Source organism: Labrus mixtus, chromosome 7, assembly GCF_963584025.1.
Source record: "Labrus mixtus chromosome 7, fLabMix1.1, whole genome shotgun sequence".
Lineage (NCBI taxonomy): Eukaryota > Metazoa > Chordata > Actinopteri > Labriformes > Labridae > Labrus > Labrus mixtus.
In genome coordinates this window covers 3841636-3867086 of record NC_083618.1, presented here as the reverse complement: position 1 = coordinate 3867086, position 25451 = coordinate 3841636, and the positions used below count along the sequence as shown (strand labels likewise).

Below are 25451 nucleotides of genomic sequence, written 5' to 3'. Positions count from 1 at the left end.
GGGACACAAGACGGTTGCAGATGTAGCAGGTGAGGTGACACAGAGGCAGACATTTATTTCCCTCACTTTCTCCCTAAGCACTGCAGTTCTAACGCAGCACATGCCACGATGAGTGTAAAATGGAAAGCAAGCATGCGATGGGGAAAAAAAAGAGCGTCTATAGTGAGAGAGTACTTACAACAGAAAACAGAGAAACTTGACTTGTTCAGATGTCCTGAGGCCAAGAGTGGAGGACGAAAGCAGAGTTTTGGGGGGTTGCACAACAGACAGGAAGAGGAGGGATGAAGGATGAGGGGGGTATTGATGAAGAAGATGAAGAACAGAGAAAGGAGAGTGTGTGAGTGACTACAGGGTTCAGCTCAGCATGTTAGAATCTCAGCAGATAGTTTCAAGTTTGAAAAGAAACACAAGATGCAGACGGACCTGGAAAAACTAAATATAGTGCCGACCACCGACAGCTAGAAGCTCCTTTTGAAAGTCTATATATAACCAGTATGGGAATTGCATCAATGTGCAAGTGTCTGGCATGTGCTTAAAGCATTGTGTAGTATGCATCCAACCATAACGATCATCCAAAGAAATAATGAGTTCTGGAGAAAATTTAAAGAGAATATAGATAACAATGAAATGTGCATTTGTATTTTTGGGGGCAAATGAAACAAAATTGAAAGTTCAGCAGCACAACAAAACATTGACTTACTTGATTGTCCTCTCTTTGCTTTTCTTGGGAATTTGCCTCACTTTCTTCTCCCCTGCTGTCGGTTTGCCTCCATCTTTCACTTTTACCTCCGGCTGTGGGACACTACTGGACGAGTCCTCTGCGCTAAGAGTTTTGGTGGATTTAAAAGGGTCCACAGAGTCGTCCAAGTGATCAGGATCAAAACTGTAGGAGCCCTTAGGTAGCCCAGGAGAGCTGCCACTGCTACCGAATGGATTGAAGTTAGGATCGTCCCACTGACTGGGATCAAAGTTATATGTTCCTTTTTTAGGAATGGGAACGTCGTCAAGGTTCAAAGGTGCGGCAGAGTCTGAAACTGGCAAAGAAGGCTCTGGGGGAAGTTCTGATACCGGTTCTGGTGCTGGTTGAGAATCTGTTTCTGAAATTGTGGGTTCTGGTGCAGGTTTGGAGGAAGCCTCTGATCCTTTGGGCTTCTGCTTCTTAACTGCAAGTTTGCTGATTTTCTTTTTGCCACCTAAGTTCCTCGGAGGCGGCTTGCTGACCGTCTCCTTGTCCAGACCAAACTCCAGCATCACAGGCTTTGGCTCCGATAATGACTCCATCGTCTCTGCTTCTGCTGAAGCTGCTGAATTGGCCTCGCAGTCAGACAACGAGCTACCGAGAGGCTCTAGTCTGGGGAGAGAGCTCGGACCGCAAGGCGGGGGAGAGTTCTGTATTTTAGATCCACCGCTTGTGAAGGGGTTAAAGCTGTCATCCAGCTGGTCAGGGTTAAATTTGTACGAGGCCTGGGGAACAGGAAGTTCTTCTTCCTCATTGGTTTGGGCGAGCTCATTCATAGAGGTCTTCAGCTTCAGCGATGGGGGCTTGGACTTACTGGATTTAGTCTTTTGAACAGGTTCTGATTTTTCCAGGTCAATGCAAACTGGTTCTGTTTTCTGAACAGTGGGCTCTGAAGCTGGTTTGGACTCAGGCTCACTGCTTTGGATTAGGTCTGGCTCCGGAACTTGAGCAGAAGCAGGAGGAGGAGCAGGACCAGGAGGAGGTGCAGGAGCAGGAGCAGAAGCAGGAGGAGGAGCAGGACCAGGAGGAGGTGCAGGAGCAGGAGCAGAAGCAGGAGGAGGAGCAGGATCAGGAGGAGGTGCAGGAGCAGCAGCAGGAGCAGCAGCAGCAGAAGGAGCAGGAGCTAGAACTGGAGTCACATCTGGGACAGGATCTGCAACTAGGACAGGGACTGGTGCTTGGTGTGGCTCAGACTTTGGCACTCTGCATTTGTTAGCCGCTTCAGGCATTTCCTTCACTGAGAATGCAGCAGCAGGGTCTGGCACAGAGCTCGAGGCTTCTGGGAGACTCTCTGTTTGCTGCGCTTCCAGGGTCTGGATGTTTACTTCTAGCGGGCGACCCATGGGGACCGTCGGCTCATCCTGACCCATGCTGTGTCTGAGAAAAATATCCTGATCCTCGAAAGGAGCAGTCACAATCAGGTGCTCTTCCTGATCCACATCTGGTCAAAGAAATGAGATAATAAAACATTAACCAGAAAATATATACATTTTTATAATGATATGGACCTATGGGTCTGAAATAAAGTATAAAGTAAAGTATATTTAAATCAGCATGTACACTTTTTCTGCCAATGATCATCTCTCCAATCAATCTGTACTCAGATGTAGGTGATGTCTGATTGGTTACAAGCCAGCCAACTGATCCAGTAACTGCTGTTGCCATGGTGATGTCTTACTATGAGGGCTACAACATTTAAACCAAGTATTGCTCAAGAAAAGAAGAGAGTAAAAAGAGAGATATGATTTATTTGTTTAAGTGAACAACAGGGGACAGAGGTGGTGGTTGTGTAATTATTGCCTCCAGGGAACAGTTTGACACATCACCATATTTCAATACGGCTGCCATACTCCCATATTCCTGTAATATTATGTTGCTAGGATACTAGCACGGCCTGCTGTGTTTCTACCTACTTCCTTTCAGATCAGTGTGTCGCCAGAGTGTCACCCTCAAAGTATTCCTGCAATCCGACATGCCAAGAGAAACACGTTCTCACTAAATCCACCACATGCATATTCAATAGGCAGGTATAAGATTCCTTTTTTTGTTCTCTCACTGTTGTGTTTGTAAAGGCAAAACATGTCAGAGCACGGGGACATGCCACTCAGCTTCCTTGAAATAATACCTCAACCATGGGGTGTAATATAAATTTGATAAACTTAAAAAAAAATTAATAAAATTGTTTTGTTCATCATTTTCTTTCTTGTTTTTAGTATGACTAGTACCACTCTGTTTGTATTGTGTGTATTTATGTCGCTTGGTGAGCTGTAAACTGAATTGCCCTACTGGGATACATAAAGTTGTCTAAATCTAGAGCATCTTCCTGTGCATTGTAGCTGGGGTTTTTTTTCAGCCAAACAAACATTTATATTGTGATGTTCTTGAGCTGAAAGCAACATTTGGAATATTTTTTTGAAAACCAAAACATCACAAAACAGTATAAACTGTACATGTATTACCTCAGTGGAGTGGCTTTTACTACATGACAAATACAACACAACACCCAAGTATCAGTGTTATCAATTAAGGTTAACTTTTTGTTTCTATCATAGTCTCTAACCCTGCAATAAATCGTAATAATATTTATATAAATTGAATAATATACACACTGATGCTGAAGCAGTAACGGAGACTTTGGATGCATTCAGACAAACACAGCCATCAGCATGTTCATGTTGAAGTTTCTTTAGTGGCATTTTAACAAAACGCTGCTGGGATTTTCACACCCGCAGCAGAAGCAGATGTTTGTGGCTGAGTCAAAAGTGAACTCCCTCATTGCTCCATACAGATTAACCTTTTAACATTAACATTAACATTAACAATTTAATTTGAGAAAATAAGGAACTGCCCCACATAAACAAATGGCCTCCTGCTTCTTAAAGAGTCAGATAACAAGCTTTGTTCAGTCCCTCCCTTCCCTGTGACCTCTATCAGTAATCAACACAAAACGGGGGGGAACCAAAGCTTTTGTTGAACCTGTTGAATTCCAGAGCAAAGGCCATTCCCACACTGACTCTACTTTAAGCTCCGCCTCTTAGTGATTCAAATGACAGTGATGCTTCCGCCATCGTCGCACCCAAAATCCTCTCAGGGTGCATACCAGCTCACATAACAAGCATGCAGGACATGTTTAGGTAATCATTAGCCTTAGGTGCCTGTAATAAAACACTGAAATTACACATCTGTATGAGCCATGAGTAGATCCAATATTCTCTTATTGGTACAGTGCTTTAAAAAAAGGCAGGTAAATTCCCCTTTTAAGCTAAACTGCAACAGGTTGATACATTCCTAAAACAGTCAGACTGCACATGTATCCAATTACTCTGACATGGAGAACCTGATTCCGAGTTCAGACACAGAAGTAGAATTTACAATGCCCAAAAGTTCAAATCACATTTTCTTTAACTAATAACAATGGCTTAGGCGTACGATACATTTAGAATTGTTTTCCCTTTCATTGAAGAGAGACAAACACTGCACCATGATGTAATGTGGGTTCACTCACAATAACATTAAAAGACTCTTGTTTCCATGGCAACTCAAGGAAGGGACCCCCCCGTCTACACTATGTTATGTGTGCTTGAAAAGGCACGTCTTCCAATCGGTTTCAGATTCTGCAATTATAATGAGAACTCTCTGCAACTCCAAGGTAGTGTGTTTACGTCTCAGAGAGTATGCTGACTCTCCTCTGTTTATCTCTCACTCTCTCTCTCTCTCTCTCTCTGTGAGAGTGTGTCTTTTATGCTCAGCAGTGGCCTCACCAGTTTTGCCTGCATCAGTGTTGTTGTTCTCCAGCTCTCCTGGGATGGTGGGAGGGGCGCGGACAGGAGTTGCTGCTTCAGGAGTGTCAAAATGCCCCTCTGAGTCAGAGCTGTGGAGGAGAGACACGGAGAAAGAGAGCATGAAGTTTCCAAACATTCAAAAACATTAGACTGTTGGATGACGGACTGATACTTACATAACTGAGGAGTAAATGCTGAAACTATGTACACTCAGACAGTTCTAACAGGCAGTGTAACTGTAAACAACACCTGAATAAACAGAACTGCACTTACAGCAAGGACATGTGCTACGTGAGCAAGTACAAGACCTTAGTTTCTGTCAGATTTAGAGCACCAGAGTATAAGACAGAGTTTAACAGCCTTTTAAACCTCTTTAAAGTGAATGTGTTCTTTCATGCGAGACAGATGCTCCCTTACAAAGCTGTTTGGAGGGCTGAAGCCAACCATGTTTAGTGTATAAAGATTGAGTAATCGAAAGAGGAAATGAAGCAGCCAACTCCTTCCTGTAACATTATGAGCCCTTTACAGTTTGAGGTATGACACTGAGCAGCATACGAGTTATTTGCACATCCATCTTTAAATAAGATTCAATAACAGTGCAACTACATTCTAACATCGTAGTGCAGCAACAGTCAGTGTGATCTGATCACTTCAGGGTGCCACATCACACTGTAGTTCAGATATCCACGTGGCTCTGATTCAATAACTGCTGATCAACCTAGAAAGTGTGAACGATTTGTTTACTGAGTTGAAAACAATGGTGGAGATCACATCCGAGCAAACACGAGGAGCAGAGAGACAGTAAGGCATGTGCCATGTTTGTGAGCAATGATTACATCATTAAACTACCTGGCTGTAGTGTTGGGAGTGTGTGCTGCCACAGCAATGAGGATGTACCAGCGAAGACATTCAGAACAGTTTAACCACAGCAAGGCCGGAAACATGTCAGATCAGCTAGAACACATTTGACATTTCTGCATGCAAACACAAATCCTTGATGAAAAAAAGGAACAGACACGTTTATGCCCCTTTTTTCCATCTGCCCTTTTCAACTAATATTCAGAATGTAAGAGGTTCCTCGACCTGACAGGTGGACACACAAGCACACGTGATCACACATGTGAATATGCAAGTCCAGACAGTGTGAATCACAGTTTTAGTGGTCTCTGGGGCTCCAGCACAACACTTGCCTGCAGCTTAGAGATCTCTCCTCCTCCTCCTCTTCTTCCTCTCCTCTCTCTCCAAATTGCTCCCTCTCTCCGCTGGCCTCCTCCTCTTCCTCTCCACCTCGTACTGCTGTCCATGTCCATTTGGCCCATGACACTGGTGACAGCCAAGACATCCCTCCGTTTCTTTACCAAGGGGGTTCTTCAACCCTCTGCTGATTCAGGTTGTCAGTAGATGGGGTTTCCAGAGTGAGTCTGAAAGATCCTTTTTCTGTGTGTTTCTTCCTCAGATTCCCACACTGCCAACAGCTTTCACATCTTTCCCAAGAGCATTTCTCTTCGTGTGAGTTCTATTTTTCTCATGAAAAGGAGAAAACATGTCTCTTCCGCGCCTATATTTTCAAATGCTTGCTCATAAATTCAAAAGAAATTGCAGCTGCTTTCTCTATCTTCTCTTGTTTTTCCAGTCACGCACCCCTCTCCCTCTGCCTCAGTGGTAGAATACCTCAGCTCTGATCAGCTGGCTTCCCAAATGCTGCTCTCACTCTCTCCTCCTCTGAAACCCCCCTCCAACTGTTCCCCTCCACCTCGGGCCGATCCACTGACAGAAAGCACAGCAAGGGGAGGCAGGAAGCTTGAAGCTCTAAAAACAAAAACAGCTTCTCCGCACTCAACCAAATGAGCTCCCCTGTGGTCGGAGAATGGTACGTCCCTGTCAAACCGCTCGTGCACTCTGAAGCAGGAGGAGGGAGTCAAAAAACAAACACAGGAGGAGGAGGAGCTGAACTGTTGGGGCTCCACTGTCCACACTTTATAGCCCAAAGAGGGGATAGGAATGTGGAGCTGGATTTTTAAGCCTTCTCTGCTCCCCCGGGCAGTTTAACAGTTAACGGTCCCTCCCATCCAGTGGCAGGCAAGCATGACCAGGAGAACCAGTTATGTTGGGTAGCCTCGGGAGATCTACCTGGCTGGATTCAATTTGTCTGAGGTAACAGTTCAAACCACAGCGCTGACAGGGAATAATTGCCTTGAATACAATAATAATGGAAGCTTAAACCCCATTGTACCATCTGACACAGGTATAAATTGTTTGAAGTCATCAAGGAAAAGGAAATGAAAGAAAGCCTCACATCCCTTCCCATGTTTTGCACAAGAGAATGTTTCTAAATAAACAAATGCTACCAAAATAAAGCCAAAAGACATTAACTTGAGTTAGTCAACAGAGGACTTTCGTGTAAATCATCTATGACATGTGAGAGAAACAAACTTCATGAAAAAAACATCTACAAGTTACAACTACTAAAAATAATCTATTGCTAATAACTGGTTCAGATATTACAATTACATTTTTTTGTGATCAGTGCTCTCAATTTGGTACCAATTTGGTACCCTCTGACCAGTGGTGTTCCCCAGGGCTCCATGCTGGGCCCATTGCTGTTGTTTTTTACACACACTATCATACAAAGACATTCAGACTGCAAAGACAGCATTTAAAGTAATTATCATATGGATCACATCCAGATCTATGTACCATTTAAAAGCATAGAAAAACCTTGTCTTATCTCTCAGAAATCCAGGGCTGGAGGTCCCAAAATGTCCTAAAGCCAAATGAATACAAATCCCAGATTAATTAGTATTTGGTAGTTCCTGGTTAATAAACACTTGAAGAATTAATTTTAGTTCATCATTATTATTTTTCTTAATTGCTGTTCACCTATGGGCCACAGTGCATCCCAACATCCAGGTCAATGCATGTTGTTCCTAGGTCTCTTAAGACTAGAGAATACCAAGCTTTTGCCTGAAATTAACCTAAAACAACCTAAGCTTGCAGAATCAGAGACATAATAATAAAAATTCAAACTCATCTTTCAAGAAATTGGTTAATGACATGGATAAGTTAATTGAAAATTTTATATTTTATGCCTTGCTTTTTTTTTATTTCAAACTTGTTTTTAACTTATTTCATAATCTTACTGTATAGTATTTGATTATTTTTAATTATCTGTACTTAAGTGGCCTGATTTTATTATTTATTATTATAATATTATTGTATTAATTTAGTTAATCTGTTAAAAATGCTTGCTAAAAAATGCTTGCTAAATAAATCACATTATGAATATTATTACAGTTACAGTGTATTTGAGTAAATGCAAATTCACAGAAGTTAACATCGATATTATTAGTAAAAAAAAAACTGCCACTTTGAGGTCCTTTACAGGTATTTAAAGTGTGTGCATTTAGGCTAATATGATTTAGTACATTTACAATAAGTCCACCTGGATTGTGTACCTGAGGGTTTTGGTTTTGTGAGCCTGTTCATAGAGCCTGATAATGCATCCTCTGTGTATTGTTTTTATAAAACTCTTCCCCCCTCCAGAAGCTCCTTCAAGGTCTGGCTTGGCCATGCAGCAACTAAACTCCTCCCAAATTCCACCAGAGAAGCAGAGAAAATCGTGCCTCAGTCAGGCTCAGAGTTTCCACATGGAACCAGAAAGGGTGGGGTTCGTCCTCTGCCCACTTATTAAAAGTCTGGGTCTGGTGGAGCTTGAGGCGACAGTTAAGGCACGGGGAATCTCTGCTTGCATTTATTATGTTCAAGTAGTAGTCGGGAGGTAGTACAAAGACATTATCACATCTCTCTCTGAGTCAACCTTTTCCTTTATTCTGGGGTTTGTATCTCTTTCTTGTCTGTCATTAATAATCACCAGGCTTCTGAAGTCAATGAGTCACAGAGGAGAGCTGAGGCTTATTAGAACAAAAGATTATTTTCTACATGCACAGCATAGGCAGCCAATAATCCTTCATCAACACGTTCAAATAAGTGAAGTAACAACACCTGAGAAAGTCTGACAGAGGTTTGTTTTCCTGCATCTGTAGAAGTTATTTTTCTCCATGTCTGTCAAAGAAAAGAGCATTAAACTCTTGGTTTCCACTGAGTCGCTGTTTATTCTGAAGTGCTCTCTGCACCAGTGGTTAGCCAGAGGTCAGTAGCCAGGGATCAGTAGGTTACATAAGAAAGGGATCATTTTACCATCTCTAACATAAAATCACAACTATTTACTCAGAGTAAATCAAAAAAAAAAAAGAAACATGAGCAACACAAATATTTTCCACCCATTTCAAAACACAGTAACAATGCTCACAGACAGCAGCTCTACGTCTGATGTCTAGTCTAAAAATGGCATCAATAAACATCAGTAGGTAGCTTGACGAAGCAGCTGTGTGTGTTTCAAGATAAAGCCCCATATACTTCAAAGCTGTTCTACCACCACCACCACCACTACAACTCCTGCCAAGGAGCCTGATGCTCCACCAAAATCCAAACAAAACTCAAAAGATCTCAGATTTCAAACACACTGGGAGGACGGCATAGGCCGTTTTGGAAAAAAAAAAGAAAGTCACGAATATTGAAAGGAAAGAAAAGCAATCTGGCTCTTTTCTACTATTGTGAAGTTATTCTGAATTGCTCAAACTCTGCCTGTCTCTGTAAAACATGACTCAAGACACATTTATTTTAAGCCTCAATGTCAGGCCTCACATCCAGTGACAATAATTATGCTCTGTAACTTCACAGATGATTCAGAAGGAATGCAGTGATAACATGAGCACACAAACACGATATAGTTACACTCTGTTAACACTACTTTTAAAAATCCTTTCCATAGTTAGAGACTGTACTCATTTTCAAAGGCCAATTGTGGAGCCACCCTGTTATGTAAATAGGTGGTAAAGAGGTGTAAATAAGACACACATGCAGAGGAAGGAAGTAAATGACAAAGTGACCAGAGGAATTTGTGTGCGTGTTTAAGGAAGAGAAGAAATAGAGGAATGCCAATGGAGAAAAAGCAAATGAGACAATGTTTTCAACAGTTAGTTAGTTATTTTTGCCTACTATAAGGGAAAAAAAGGACTCGTCATAATTGATACTGGGAGCAAATAGCAGAATCAATGTGCCACACTGACATCTAGTGGTGATAATGCAGAATGACATGTTAATAACGAATGCGATTGTGAAAATGCTGCTTACCTATTTGTATAATTTGAATAATAAATTAAGAATATATTAAAAAAAATAATATAAATAAATCTACTGTTCTTATTTGAATAGCCTAACTTTTTGTGATTTTCCCTTGTTGTGTAATTCATGTTATTTTAATAGGCTATTATTACACTGTAAAACATATATAGGCTAGGCTACTAAGTTGCATATATTTCGATAGGCTACACTTAGAAATTTCTTACCACTGACAAGAAAATTTAACAATAAAAAGACAGTTTGAAGCCAATTACACTTCTGAATGACAATACAAAGCTAAGCTAACCATCATACGAGCATGCATTACAGGCTAATGTCATAAATGCCCTCCTTAATAACAGAAAAAAAACAATTAGGTAGTCAAGTGTCAACAGTAGGAGCAGACAAAGTACAATATGTAGTTTAGTGACGCTTGCCGGGCTCCATAGTTATTTTCAGAAACAATTTAGAAATTGAAAAAGAGATTTTAAGTCCAAATTTCGAGCTACAACTAGATTCAATAAAGTTTCTACTGCTTCGATGGGGGGCAGCAGAGCTCTCCGACTACCGAGTTGTGCACATTATACACAAGTCCGCCAAACCCGAGGAAGAAGCACTTCCGCTATGACGTAGTTAGCTGTAATGCTAAATGGCGGTAGCGAACAGGCGGGACAGTAAACATAACATCAGTTTTAACTGTAACTGTCTTATTATCAACAAACATGTACTCAGCTCTGCTGGAAACACAGGGCAGTTACAAAATGTCTATTTTCAACTTTCAGGTCGGTTCATGTGCCGGGCTGACCGAAAACTCACTGCCGAGGAGGAGACGAAAACGAAGCAAAAGTTAATGTACCTTACTGTTACGAAGCTAATGATAATGTTAGCTTGGTTTAGTGTCCTGCGTTGAACGATTCATTCATAAACTGAACTATAAGTTTTGCTGCCCAAGTGCTACGTCTTTCGAAAGACTTTATTTCGCTGCCTGAGCAATACGGTTGAATGTTTTCGTCTCCAGTTGAACTGATGGAGAAGGAGGATGGGGAAAAGCAGACTGACTTCGCTGATCTCCGGCTGAGAGTGGAGAGTTTAGAGCAGGAGCTCAGTGAGTGCCGGGCCGAGCTGGACAAGTTACACAAACAACTGAACCAGTCAGAAAGGCTGCAGAGGAGCACCGAGAGCTACAACGAGGACCTGAGGAAACAGGTCAGCGCACGACAACCTTTATATAATAAATAAGACGGGCCTCTTTATGCAGGTGGCTCAGAGCTTTTCAAGGCAGTGTGTTTGTTTATGTACACAAAAGGGGGCGAAAAGGCCCTTCATTAGTGTCAATATAAACACTCTTAATATCAGACCTAGAGTTTATAAATCTCCCCAAAAAAATCAGTTTGGTAAAAATGGAAATATTACCTTCTATGCTATGCAATATAACTTTATTTTGTATTGTCAGGTATTAGAAAAATGCTCAGCAGATCTTGACACATCTCACTTTGTTATAAGTCTTAGGTTGTATAATTATAACAATACTTTACTTGTATAGCAGTTTTCAATACAGGTAAAATAATGCTTCACAACAGACAATAAAAGCAAACATGGCAGTAAAATAAAACAGACAATAAAAGCAGACTGCAGTGTTTCCCCTACCATTATATTGGTCTTTTTTTTTAAAGATTTATTTTTGGGCTTTTTGGGCCTTTATTGTAGAGATAGGATAGTGGATAGAGTCGGAAATCAGGGAAAGAAGTCATTTAAGGATACCTTTCCGATAGTAAAGGACAGCTGTCATTAAAAGTAACACATGAACACCAAGATTCCTTCAAGTGTTTGTGTCGCTGTGTCGGCATGTCGGCTTGTCCCCACCCCTCCAACACTGTAAACCTAGGAGAAACACTGAGACTAATAGAATGCAAGATTAAATGCAAAATGAAACCATAGGGTAAAAGCTTTTTTGTAGAATAATATATTTAGTAGAGAAATAAAACGAGGGACTGACTCTGCATGTCTGATCTCCTCTGGCAGGCTGTTCTAAAGTCTGGGGGCTGTGACAGTAAAAGCCACTTCCCCTTTAGTTTTCAGCCTGGACCTTGGAACAGCCAGTAGTGCTCTGCCAGAGGATCTCAGACTGCGTCCTGGTTCATAAGGGGTTAAATGCTCAGAAATATAGGAAGGATGTTTTACCTTAAAAGAAGACAGAAGACAGCCTCATAATATATTTTAACCAATATCCATGTTCATCAAATGTGCTGCGTTTTCAGAAAGCTCTTCTTAACACTGATTGAATAAAAGTGTATTTGTGTGAACTAAAGAAAGATGTTCTATTTCCAGCTTTATGGTTCAAGTCTGCTTTGTCACACTGCAGTACACCCTGAAATAATTCAGTCTGAGTTCTGTTATGTTTTTACTGTAAAGTTTTCAAGAAAGTTTGCTTATCGAATTCATTTGAAATGTATTGTTTCAGGTTGACCAGCTGAGTGCTGAGATTCATGAACGGAAGAAGAAAGATAAGGGCCGAGTCGACTGTGAAACTCAAACAGAAGAATATGTATGGACAGAAACTGGTGTGTTAATTTCTAAACTACATTTATACACCTAATGAATGTCTCATTAAGCCAGAAAAGGAGTAAGATGTTCAAAATATTTCAATTTTCCTTTCTAGATTATTACAACTACTACTATGGCGGCTATACTGAGAACCCAGAGGCCTCATGCACCCAGGACACAGAGGCCTCATACAGTCAGGAAGTCCTGAGCACAGAGGCAGCAGTGGTTGCTGCTGATGGCAGTGAGGCAGCTGAGGTGTCGACAACTAATGCAGCTGCAGTTGTGTCAGAACAAGCTGGAAACAGTGTTGCAGTTTCAGCAGAGGTTTGTTTAAAGAGTTAGTTATACTATTAGTCCCTTGAAGAAGGGCTTATATAAATGTTAAAATTGTTTCTATAAATGTGTCGGAATTTTCTTTGAAGATGTTTGGCTCTGAAGCCTTTTTCCACCATGAAGGATAGTGGATAGAGTTGGAAGTTGGGGACAGGGAGTGGGGAATGACACATGTCAAAGCTGCAAGAGTGTTAGCTGAACTCGGCAATTCAAGGACTAGAGCCTGTGGTAAATGGGCATGCAATTGTCTCTTTCAGGATGGTGATGGAGGATCCATAGCTGATATTTTGAGGGCCACCGCTGAACAAGCCATGACACAGACTGGGTTTGTCTTTGATGAGACCACTGGCATGTACTATGACCACAGCACAGGCTTCTACTACGACTCGGTTTGTCACAAACACCCTTCTCATTAAAATCACCCCGCCTATAAGTGAAAATGTGGATTACGACTGAACACTTTCTTTTTTTCTCTAACCTTAGGCCAGTCAGCTGTATTATGATGCCAACACAGGCATTTACTACTACTGTGATGCAGAGAGTGGACGTTACCAGTTTCATTCCCGGATTGAGGTTCCTGCTGCACAAACCACTGCAGAGCCTTCTGAAGACAACAGCGGCGTTGAAAGGAAAGGCAGAAAGTTTAAGAAAGGGTCCAAGAAGTACTCACACCAGGATGATAAGGTATCTTACACATTAATCTTTAACGATTGCATTCAAAAATACATTTTATACTGATTGTCGACAGCTGGCTTTTGACTTTGTAGTTCCCCTAAAAACAGTGATGTGTCAAATCTACATGCTTGTTTTGGTCTCAGTCTTCAAATATTTGCTTATTTTTCTTTTGTATAAATTTAAAGCTAGTTGACTAAAAGAATATCCTCTGACCCAGGTGCAAGAGGTGACTAACTCATTGGCTAAAATGAAGATTTCTTCTTTCTGGAAAACTGCTTCCCACAGAGGTACATCTTTTAATATAAACCATTTTAAAATCTGGCCATAATCCATCAGATTTATGTCAACATACAGTAGTTGTAGGAATAATTACTCCTATATCGCTCACACAGTTACACTCAACATGACAGGTATTGTTTATGCACACAGCAACACTTTAAACATGTGAATATGATTAAAAGCTTGTCATGCGGTCAATGCTGAGCGCTACAATAAGTGATAACATTGCAACACAATGTGATCATGCAAACTATGAAAGTAAGGTTGAACTTAAATGATCTATTCACTAATTTATTTCATAGGTTATCAAACCTGTTAAAATCTGTGTAGTGTAACGAACCCCAACGACTCAATAGGCTTTTCCCAGGAATGTTTTCATAGTACTAGGAACCGTTGGAACCCTCCAGCTTTTTTATTGATTCTGCACCGCAGAAACTATGAACTATTTTCCTAGAACCACGTTTAGAGGAACCTTTTTAGCTCCTGTGCCAGAGTAGGTCTCATGGCGGTGCAATTGCAGACTGAAAAAAAGTCCCCATGGTATGTAGTTCTCAGCGAATTCCCCAGTGGATAGTTTCTTTCCAAAAGTCCCCAGAACTTTTTGGATTTCATAACCTGTACTATAAAAATAATATAAAGTCATATTAAATCACTACATTTGGTGAGGGCCTAAAGTGAATGAAGACTGAAACCGTGCACAAAACAGTATCAGACATGAAATGGAATATGGGAACTACAAAGCCAACAAGCCCATTGTCAGTGACCATCACTGAGGATGTTGATCTCACTGTTGACTGTCTGATGGCAGGAACTGGCATTTAATGAGGCTAAGGTGAAAGAAGAAGAAACTGAGTGGGTTGAAAAACAAACGACCAAAAGGACCATAGAACCTCGCAAACTGAAGCGAAGGTCTCGCAGCCCAGATGTGGCACCACGAAGAGACACTTCAAATCGCCGTGATGGGAAAGACAAATCCTCTTCAAAGAGAAAGAAACAGAAAAACGGTTCACCCAGTGAAGATAGAGGTGGATCAAGGAAGAAAAAAAAGAAATCCAAGTCAAAAAAGCGGAAGAAAAAGAGCTCGACCCAAAGCGACGACTCGGAGGGGAGCAGTGAACCGGAAGAGGGTGAAATCACAGAGTCAGAGAGGGAGGAGTGGGAGTCTACTCCCTCGGTCTCATCAACTTCTCGCTCGCCCTCACAGAGAAGCCCCGAGTTAGAAATGGAGACTCAAATACAGGAAGGTGAGGGGAACAATTCAGAGCTTGGTCAGAGCACACATCTTAACTTTTAATTCTTGGGCACAGTGACCTAATCTGGTAGGAAGCTTAAAGCACTTAAATCAGTTGCTCTCTGAAAGCGCACCTTTGATTATGATGTGGGCTTCTTTTTTTGTAGCTGGCAAAGACATCTGGCCACCCTGTGTGAGAGTGACAGTGGTCAGATCTCCAGTGCTGCAGGTGGGCACTCTGTTCATCATCACAGCTGACTCTCCAGCCACCATCGGCAGGTTTGTTCTTTTGTGTTTTGAACTAAAGGTTTGATCCTACCACTCGAAAGTGGCAATGTGGGGTTTAGAAACAAGTTGCCTTATTGAGAAACATTAACCCAGCTGCTTTGAAGACAACCTGCTTTCTTTCTGTGGCAGAGAGAAAGACATGGACCATGCAGTCCGAATACCAGAGATGGGAGTCAGCAAGGTATCCACTTGTTCTTTAATTTCTCTACAGGGATTAACAATTAAATGGTGTTTTACAGAGTTATGTGATATTTCTCTAATTATGAAATGTTTGGTTTTAGTTCCATGCAGAGGTGTACTTCGACCAGGAGCTGCAGGGCTACATGCTGGTGGACCAAGGGAGCCAGAACGGAACCGTCATCAACGGCAACAGGATCTTACAGGTGGCCTATTTGTCTCTCTTTTCTGACTCTTATTAAAAAACCATAAAGCTTCAACTCAGAAATGACATCTTCAACAAATCTTTTCCTCTACAGCCAAAAACAAATAGTGAGCCACATGCACTGATGCACGGGGATGAGGTGAAGATGGGAGAGACCGTGCTGTCCTTCCACATACACTCTGGGACTGATACCTGTGACGGCTGTGAGCCTGGTCAGGTGATGGCTCACCTCAGCAAGCACAAGAGAGAGGAGACAACAGGTGAACCACCTAAAGACCTGTAGAAATATATTGTTGCTAAACTGTTTGAAAAGCCTGGAATGTTTCTCAATTTATAAACCGTTCCTCCCTGTGAGATTTCTATTTCCTCTGTATCCCCCTACAGGCCCCACTCTCACCAAAGAAGATAAAGAAGCTCTGAGACAAAAGGAGCTGAAGCAGATGAAGGCTAAATATGGCCTGCAGGTCAGTGTTATCTTGTCTAGCAGCAGTAAGTTTAAGTTGTGAAATCACTTCTTGTCCTCACAAAGCCAAACACCTCTGTGCTTTGCTGTAAACAGAGCAGCGAATTTGAGGGGACCAAAGCCTTGAAAAACCCAAAATACCAGGACCGAGCAGAGTCTAGGAGACAGACGGTGGGCAGTGAGGGTGTCTTCCAGCGAGATGATGCACCCGCTTCCGTTCATAAGTAAGTATATTGCCAACGTCTTACCGCTTTAGAAGAAAACAACGGATGAATTGATCATTATTTTCTCTGATGTCTTAAAGGGAGATCAGTGAAGTCAATAAAGGACGGAAAATGCTGGAAAAGATGGGCTGGAAGAAAGGGGAGGGACTGGGTAAAGGGGGGACTGGAATGAAAGCCCCGGTAAGTCCATTTGCCTTTGTCTTATTGTAGAATCTGTTTTGACTAAATGTATTTTGAAACAGTGTAATGTATTTGTCTCATTATTTTCTCATTCATTTCTCGACAGATTGAACTGAAAATCAGGAAGTCTCAGTCGGGTTTGGGGGCCGCTGCTGCCGTGTCCCTGGATAGTGTCTCTCTGACCAAATCAAAGTCTCAGAAGAACTGGGAGAAAGCACGAGAGAGATTTGCTGATACGTGCCAACCTGACCTACTGTCCCCTAAAACACCGCAGAACAGCTCAGCCAAATCCTGGGTCAGATCAGAGGAGACCGGGACGGCAGACACACAACCAGGTTTTGATACAGAATGACAAAGTTAGTAATAGATTACGCTGTACATATTCATATTGAAATTATAAGCTGGGATGTTTGATATGGGAAAAGAGTTTTTTTCTTTTGTCTGCAAACTAAGTCAGAATGTAAGATAGTTAGGCTTAGCTCAGCCTTCAGCGTGAGGAAGCATTGCTGAAGAGAACTGAACGTGACCACAATGATGTCACAATCAATTTCTAGAACGTGTTGTTTGAACTGTTGGAAACACTTGAAGTCCAAAAAGAAGACCAGCTGTGTGTGAGGATGGTCCATGTGTCTGTAGTCTAAACCTGCAGAGGGCAGAGCGGCCACCGGGCCTCACAACACAACATGAACTGCCTCCAGTGAACAGTGAAGCGATATTTCTCATAATGAGATCGTGCTATGAAAGAGACTATTTTGGATCTGTTTAGACTACCCCCTAACTCGTCATGTTAAACCAATCACAACTACTGTGTGTAACATTCTTAAAACCATCTCTCTCTCTCTCTCCCTCGCTCTTTTTTTTTTAAAGTAAATGTTGCAGAGTGAAATTTGAAAACTTTCTCGTTTGATTCATTGCCAACATCACATCCTCTTTTACAGTCTTTGGTTTGTTTGCTCTAAAGCATATGGAGAGACTCATCCACATACTTGCGTAAGGGCAGTGAGCAAACACATCAAACAGTCCATCAGTGTGCAGTCTTTTATCTGTGGGTTCATTTCGAGGGTGTGTGAATATTTGCATGTGTGTGCAAGCTTACACTTGAAGAGACGCCACTGTCGCACCGAACGGAAAAAGAATGCAAATGTGGCTACAAGCTCAGTTATTGTAGCTTACAACAGAGTATACTATGTTTCATATTCTCACTCTTTACTGTGTGTAACTATCTACGAACGTGAGAGAGGAATAACAACTTCCACTTCTGTTTGAAGTCACTGAATAAACAGTGAGTGTCAACAGATTTTCTTCAAGTTTCTGTTAAATCACGTCAGCATCGAACAGGTGAGAGAATGGACTCACATGACACTGTTGTCGGGACTCCTTGAGCTGGATTTCCTGCTGTTCTTCCTCTGACTTATATTTCCACCCATTTTGATCTTCTCTCTCTACAGTCAACAACCAAACATGACAGCAGTACATTCCCTTTAGCGAGTTGGCATACGCTCCTGCGTTCCTCTTGGACTCGTCAGTAAATTCAGTCACTGTGCTGTCAGGTTTCTTCTTCTCTCCTGACAGGTGGATCCTACCGTCCCTCCCTCTTTAAAGTCTCCTCCCTTGCTTGAGCTGCTCTTACTGCAATTACACATTGAGCAGCCGATACTGTAGAGTTATAAAACTGGGTGGGTTCAGCCTGCGTCCTCTGTGCCTGGTTATGTTGGGTAGAAAGTCTCAGCCGTAAAAAGACAATGAGAGTCATGAGATAAATTGTGAATTCAAACATTGGGTGAAGATGTGGCTCAGGGCTTTTTCTTTTCATTAGAGATCTGGCTTGACCAGTTTCCACACACTGCAGGAGCATTCAAGCAAACACTGGGCCACTGTTCTTTCAGGTGCAGGTTCTTCTTAATGTAATTTCTTCAGATGTTATTGAGTGAAACATGCATTGATTCAAAGTCCCTCAGGCCAAAATCTGCTTATTTGAGTTCCCTCCCTAACCTCTTGCATGCTTATGATACCAAACCAGTGATTCAATCTCTTCTGTTGGCTGGCATTGTTGAAATGTCATTTTCCAACTCGACACAGGAGTGTTAATATAACATGATCAGTGTCAGTACACATTATTCCCACAGAGAACATTCCTAATTTTAGCTTGCAGTGAGAAAATGCAACTTTTTTTCCCCCAGGCCCTCAGGCAAGTGGAAGCATGTTTTCTTAGACTTTTGGTTCTGAGTTGAAACAGAGTCATAGAAATGACAAATCATTGAGAATTTTCAGCTAGCCTCTGCCGTGATGCCAATAAAACAAAAGTTTACAGCATGTTATTGTTCAACAAAATAAACATGGAAAATGATCTACTTGGAGTTTACAAAGGGAGCCATAGGTTCGCCATGTTACATCATCACATCAGGATCAATGTTTTAAAAATGAAAACCCTGTCTACCTCAACATACTGTAGGTCAAAGTTCAAGGAGCAGGCAGGAGTCACCCACTTTCATACCACACATTGCATCACACACATGAAGCCAATCACACAGACTTGTGAAAACAGTTTTGTCCTGCATTTAAAAAAAGAAGGGAGTGACTCCTATCTGTAGATAACAGATGCATGTTTCTGTTGTCAGAAGATTGTTTCAGGTTTATAGATAAGGTTTATGTCATGACAGATGACAAGATACGTCTGACGGTATAGGTAAGGAAAGCATCGACTTTCTATAAATAGCATTTATCACACCCATGCAAAGTGAACACACTGTCAGTCTCAAAATAAAATGATTTATCATATAATTAAAATGTAATCAAATCAAGCTAAATGTTTTAAGCTTACAATGCTATATTTGTAACATGAATAAAAAAAACTGAATAAAAAAGGGTTCAATAAAACAACAAATGTAACTGAATTAAATTAAATGAATTAAACTCAGATAAACTGAACACATAATAAATGAATGCTATAGGTTTAATGTGATTTAGTCTTCTGGACTACTTTGGACTTTTCTCAGGGTTTGGAACTTCTTTAAGGGCTACAACTTTTGGAGACCAAACTGGTAAGAGTTCAGGATCAGCATTTAAGAAGCTACATCTGGTATTCAGATTAGTTGTTGTGTGATAAGGCATTGTGTCTTCATTTCTTTAAAAAGAAACAATTGAAGCAGTAGGAACCAGCTATGCTTTGACGGCTTTGGGTTGCACAATTCTTCGGCGTTCGAAGCTGAATATGATTGGAAATGAAGTGTTAACAGTATAATCTCTTACTCCCATGTGCCGCCCTGTGGATGGAGGGGAGTTCTCCACACATTTCCTCTTGTTGAGCCTGACATCAACTGATAGACTGTAAAGACTTTTGTCTAGTGATACTGAGTGATATTAGGAAAGAGACTCCATCACCATCACTCATCTTTTCCCTACAACACAAGGCAAGACGTCATTCTTTTCTACATTTCTACTACTTTCCATCGTGCTCTGGGGCTGGGCTAGGCTGGTTGTAACTGAAGTCTGTAATTTTGGTTCAGCGAGGAAACATGTTGGTTGCACTATTTAAAATCTTGAACTGCAGTTGTGTGCGTAAAGAGATTATGTGCTGAGTTGCCCCATGCTGACCACAGCTTATTGTATTGTATTTTCAGCTTATTGTGAAATATCATTGACCTTTTGTAATATATCGTGTTCACAAAAGCAGTCATGTGAGTGCTACAAAGTGAAGACAAAAGCTCCACAAAAAGGAGTCCTCTCTTTGTAGTCCGCGCCCCTCTACTGAGTGAAATGTTTTGTCAAAGCCATGTGGACAGTAAACGTGGTGGAGACATCCGGGAAAAAAAGGGAAATCTATCCAATCTATGAAAGTAATCTTGATGAAAGACGTATCAGATTAAGGTTGACACGAGCATGTTTCTGATGATCAGAACCAGCCCTTTTTTCCAAACAAAACCTTGATGCCTTTGTGCTTTTGTAGCCTACATTGATGTAAACACCCAGTAAACACTGTAACATCCACTCTTTCTCCCATGAAGTCAAGAAAATGGATTTTAAAGAACCATTCTGGGCAGCATTCATTTGTCATCTCGACAACTTTTCTCCACCTCAGTGAAACATGTACATAATGTTTTAACACCGGCATATTCTTCTGTGTTCTTTTTCTCTCTTATAAAGTTTGTGTGCATGTGTGTGTATAGATGACTGGTTGATCTGTATTTTACATCTGCCATCATCTGCCCAGGGACTACAGATGGAGATGAGCTAGTTAGCTATATCTGGTACAAAGCATCTCTCTCTTGAGACTAATCAGTTATTTTGTACATTGTCCCAGATTCAAATAAACTAAACTAATAAATCTCTTATGAAGAGCAGCAAAAGTCTTTTTGAAGGTTGTTTCAGTTATTTCCCTTCTTTGTTTTTTCCTGACAGAGGCAGAAAATCAACCTTCCCTGCTAGTTTCATTTCATTTATCCTCACTGTGTCTGTCTGTCTGCGTCTGTCCTGTTATCGCAATCTCTGTCTGTGACTATTGAGAGCCACGAGACCAGAAGCGCCACAAGTCTGAGAAACAGCCTTGTGTTGACTCAACTTCTCCCCCCTCCAATTCACTTCACTTCACTTCCGGGCTGCACTCGGCCCTCCCAGCGATGTGTGTCTACACTGGTGACTGAGCCACGATAAGTCACAACACAGAATACGGCCTCAGTAAGCCAACAGAAGAGCTTCTAGTACAAACCATACACTTGTCTGAATGTGAATGCTCATGTGAGAAGTCAGGATGTTGGGGTTTAAATGCCTCCATGGGTTCAAAAGTCATCCAGCTTGATCTTTGAGCTGAGAGGAAATTATCCTCATTCCAGACACATTCCAGTGTGAATGTTTTTATTTTGCCAAGTGTTCAAACCCATTTTGATAAGGTCCTTTTCCTGTTAGGAAATTACACTATGTGCAGGAAGAAAACTCTTGCAAAAAAGTATGTTATGTAATTATTTTAAAGCCTTCAGAGGGGTTTTTGTTTCTATATTTGAGAGGAAAGTGAAGTGACCATTCTTGCCATGTGTCTGAGTATAAACACCACATCCACGCTAAAATGATTGTGCCCCAAAACTGAATGGGAATTCCAACACAACTACTGCTTCCTACTCTTCTTACTCAGTCAGAGCTCAACGTCTTCCACCCTCGGCCCTTCCTGCTCAGAGCCCGGGCCTCTGGGTGTGTCTCACTCCCTATGACCTCATATTCTGAGAAAAATCCTCCAGAAACCTCAGCAGCACAGTTAGTCACATGATGCAGCCTCCGAGCCAGATATACACAACAAGGCGCTCACTTTATGGACAAAGACGTCACATTGCTCGTTACATCAACAGCACTGATAGCAGTGCTGGTACCTCAGCATGTTCACTCAACCAGAGCATCAACCGGCAAGTGTGTGTGTGTGTGTGTGTGTGTGTGTGTGTGTGTGTGTGTGTGTGTGTGTGTGTGTGTGTGTGTGTGTGTGTGTGTGTGTGCAGACAAGCATCCTGTTTATACAGCCTGGTAACTGCTGCCTGCTGTGGGAAACTTTAGTCTGAACCTTATTCTAAGTTCTTTCCATTCATTTATTTGTGCTGAACTCTTCCTCCAGGGCGAATGTCATGTGGGAAAACTTTTTTAAAAACCTGGCATTTGTCTTAAGAGTTTTCAGGAGAGTAGCATGAATGAACACAAGTAGATTAACATGTACAGCTAAACAGCTACTTATCACCGCAAAAAAACTGCTAGATCTACTTGTGACAGGAATTAGAGATTTGTGAAAATAGATTTTTTTTGTGTTTTAATGCAAAAATACAAAAGTTCAAACATGGCGGCAGCACTCTTTAAACCAAACATAACACATTGAATGAATCTTCTGACATTTGTACAAAAGTCAGCAGATCAATACCAGAAAACACACAGTTACTAAAGCACACATACTCCACTGAGCACACTGTGATAGGAGTAACGGGGCACCTGACAAACAGACAGACCGGCTGTCACATTTAGTGTAAATCATACCTTGACTTCTGGGAGGGCTGACGGGCTGTGACAGATCTGCTGGGATGTTTAAAGTCCTCGGAAAGTGAAAGAGGTCCGTAAAAGTCCTGTTTGAGAGTTGTTGCTCAGACTGCAGTTGGAGGTGCCGCTCTCTCCGAGTGAAAATACTTGTTCTCTCTGCGTGCTGGAGCTTAGTCCATGTGGCTGAATGGGAAAAGGGAAATGAACTTTCTGGGCAAAGAGCCAAGTACAGAGTGGGTTTTAAAGACACAGCAGATTTCAGAGCATTACAGGGTTTTGTCACACTTTACGCTGTGGAAGTTACCAGTAAAGACATTCTCAACTGCTTTATTTATCAATCCCATGCATACTGCTCCGTTTATTTCCACCTTTGCTATTCATAATTCCATGTTTCGCTAAGAATGTTTTATTGCTATAGACTGTAGTAGCTTCATACAGCAGCTTTATAAGTTAAACTTCAAATTAATGTTTCCCTCTTTCAGTCATCAAAGGGAAGTAGGTACATTCATTTAATTTTTGTACTTAAGTACCATCATAGGTTAACCCCATTTATCCCTCACATCTGCATTATGACTAGTTTTGATACTGTAAGTGTTCTTTAATGCTTACTCTTTGTAATTTGGATTCAATAAAATGCAGAACTTTTACTTTAAAGCAGTTTTGATACTTTGGTGTTTCAGTATCAAAATGTCGCCTACAAAAAATTAAAATAAACAAAAACATTCACACACAACAACAACAACAATTTAAAAAAAAAAAAAAAAGGGCAACAAAAAGAATAAATTTATTTTTTATTCTTTCTTTCATCATTTGCTCAGTATTTTTAGTATTATTATTATTACTATTATTATTATTCTTGTCTCTACATGAATTTGATGACAAATAGATGTTGCTCTGCACTGAATTCAAATAAAATAATGGAAAAATAAAATGTCGCCTACAATACAAATCAAATGAAAGGTACACATCTGATAAAGCGATGGTATCGTAACTTCAATTTGTATATACATTTTTTGCTTGAGAGGTTGATGATTAAAACAAGAGTCATATCATGCATATTGGGGTGCTGGTGGCTCAGTGGTTCGTGCGCGTGCCCCATATATGGAGGCTATAGTCTTCCAAGCGGGCGGCCCAGGTTCAAATCCAGCCTGTGGCTCCTTCCCGCATGTCATTCCCCATTCTCTCTCTCCCTGATTTCTCACTCTATCCACTGTCCTATCTCTGAATTAAAAAAGGCCCAAAAAGCCCAAAAATAAAAATCTTAAAAAAAAAGAATCATCATGCAGTTACTGATGTCTCCCTCTAGTGGCTTTTATTGAGAAGACAACTACAGCAGAACTCTTGCTATACATGTCTCTCTCCTGCTGCTGATAGCAGAAACCATTTGATTTGAAACAGCTTTAATGCATCACATGCAAAAACGTTTCCATTCAATTTGTAACGCATTATCATACTCTATGTTTCTGTCTGAGAGCGACAAAAACAGGTATGTGTGTGTGAAAATGTTCTCCCATACCTTTCACCTGCCCCCACCTTCCCTACACTGACTGCAGCTTGCAGAGTGATGTGGGTGAGTGAAGGTTCTCCCATACCTTTCACCTGCCCCCACCTTCCCTACACTGACTACAGCTTGCAGAGTGATGTGGGTGAGTGAAGGTTCTCCCATACCTTTCACCTGCCCCCACCTACCCTACACTGACTGTGGCCTGCAGAGTGATTAGGCTGAGTGAAATCACCTGAGCTTAATTGGACAGAGTGAGGCCAGTTGGGTTTTTTCTTGTATAAAGCCAGACTCAGCCAGAGTCTGGGGGGAAAATGTTTGTTGGTGGCAGCTTGCTGTGAGGCTGTGGTTTCTTTCAATTTATGTAATCTAGTTGTTTTATTAGATTACCTGGGACTTTTGTTTTGTGCTATTTTTGGTTAATAAATCAACCACCTTATTTTGCATTGATTTCTGCCTCCTGACATCTTTTTTGCTCACCACCAGTGCTGAACAGCCACATTTAATCCCAATTTTGATGTGGACTTACAATCAGTAATGTTACAGTGTGGATAAATATTGTAGTCTCAGGGAAACACTGTTTGTCAAATGCTCTAGCAAAAGTCAGGTAGAGTTTAGTGGACTGTTAAGAGCTGTACTTTTGTATCAATGTGATGAGATACAAATGTGTCCTTTCTCTTTAGTGGCTTCTTTCTTTCTTTCTTTCTTTCACTAAAAGACTGGACTTTCATCATTAATGCATCCTCTCTCAACACCCTTTCATTCACACTGTAGCTAAATAAAGACACAAATAAATAGTAAACTCACAGGGCTGCCAGTGTATGTTCTGCAGGTCCACGCTGCACTGCAGAATATCACCATAAAAAAATGCATTCTGCAGGAAAAGGGATACAGCTGATCTCACGTTTGAGAGTGATCTCACATTAAGTAGTGCCAACATAATAGGTGTATCTGGGATGGTAGAGGTGTTTGGAGGGGTTACAGGTTTAGGGTACAGAGATTTGCAGTTTTAAGGGCTCAGAGAATGTTTTTCTTCCTTTCTGTTAAAATCACGGGGATATTACAGGGAGGGTTAATGGTTGCAGTTGATGTTGTTCTCCAGCAGAGGGAGCCCGTTCTTTCCAGAGATTATAGGAGACTAGGTTTATTGGGATCAAGAGTTTTCAATGTAGGCCCATAGTCTGAATGTAATACAGTATATAGTTTTGAATCACACTATAATGTATTTAATGTAATGTATTGAATATAACATAAGATGTACTCTATTGATGTCCTTTTAGGGTAAGAAATTATACGTTAATAAATCTGTACACCTTCATTAATGGGATGCGACTGGATTAAATCCTAGCTACAATTAAACTAATACAGCCTAATATGACAATCCCCCTCCAACTTCTTCTAGGCTGCAATGTTCAGTTTTTTACACCTAAAGTTTCTCTCTTGAAACTTTAGGTGTAAAAAACTGAACAAAATACAACTTTTTGTCTCGTAGCATCTCTTTCACATTGGATTTTTTTTGCTCATTCATATTATCTCCATCAGTTTAGCCAAATTCTAAATTATCATGTGTCCCCTTACCTGAATAATGACTATGATCATTCAACTGGAGCCTATGTAAGGTACTGTAAAAGGGGGTGAAATGTGGT

General features: G+C 41.1%; 2 protein-coding genes across 7 annotated transcripts in view; one reads left to right on the top strand and one right to left on the bottom strand.

The window, feature by feature from the left end:
• The window catches only part of tacc1 (transforming, acidic coiled-coil containing protein 1), a 30196-nt gene extending 7728 nt beyond the window's left edge, over positions 1-22468 (bottom strand). Inside the window, exons 1-4 of one of the 4 annotated variants that reach the window (XM_061042161.1) lie at positions 22305-22468; positions 4501-4610; positions 701-2180; positions 179-214 (exon numbers count right to left, since the gene is read on the bottom strand). In XM_061042161.1, the coding sequence (XP_060898144.1) occupies positions 179-214; positions 701-2109 (1445 nt within the window). In that variant the 5' untranslated portion in view covers positions 2110-2180; positions 4501-4610; positions 22305-22468. Of the gene's footprint in view, positions 1-178; positions 215-700; positions 2181-4500; positions 4611-5711; positions 6381-17657; positions 18015-22304 lie in introns of those variants that run through there. The other 3 variants (XM_061042160.1, XM_061042158.1, XM_061042159.1) reach the window with 3 other exon arrangements.
• On the top strand, positions 10326-17596 carry aggf1 (angiogenic factor with G patch and FHA domains 1). 3 transcript variants are annotated; one of them, XM_061042164.1, is made up of 16 exons: positions 10326-10400; positions 10485-10548; positions 10721-10908; positions 12164-12263; positions 12362-12570; positions 12837-12968; positions 13063-13263; positions 14342-14777; positions 14932-15043; positions 15182-15233; positions 15334-15435; positions 15529-15694; positions 15819-15898; positions 15994-16121; positions 16202-16301; positions 16408-17596. In XM_061042164.1, exons 3-16 carry the CDS (start codon positions 10729-10731, stop codon positions 16651-16653), a joined length of 2244 nt encoding a protein of 747 aa, XP_060898147.1. In that variant the 5' UTR covers positions 10326-10400; positions 10485-10548; positions 10721-10728; the 3' UTR covers positions 16654-17596. The 3 variants fall into 3 exon arrangements, with proteins under 3 accessions (XP_060898147.1, XP_060898148.1, XP_060898145.1); XM_061042165.1 differs by lacking the exon at positions 14342-14777 and adding an exon at positions 13472-13541 and having other exon boundaries at positions 10333-10548; XM_061042162.1 differs by having other exon boundaries at positions 10334-10548.
• Positions 22469-25451: the final 2983 nt, after the last annotated feature.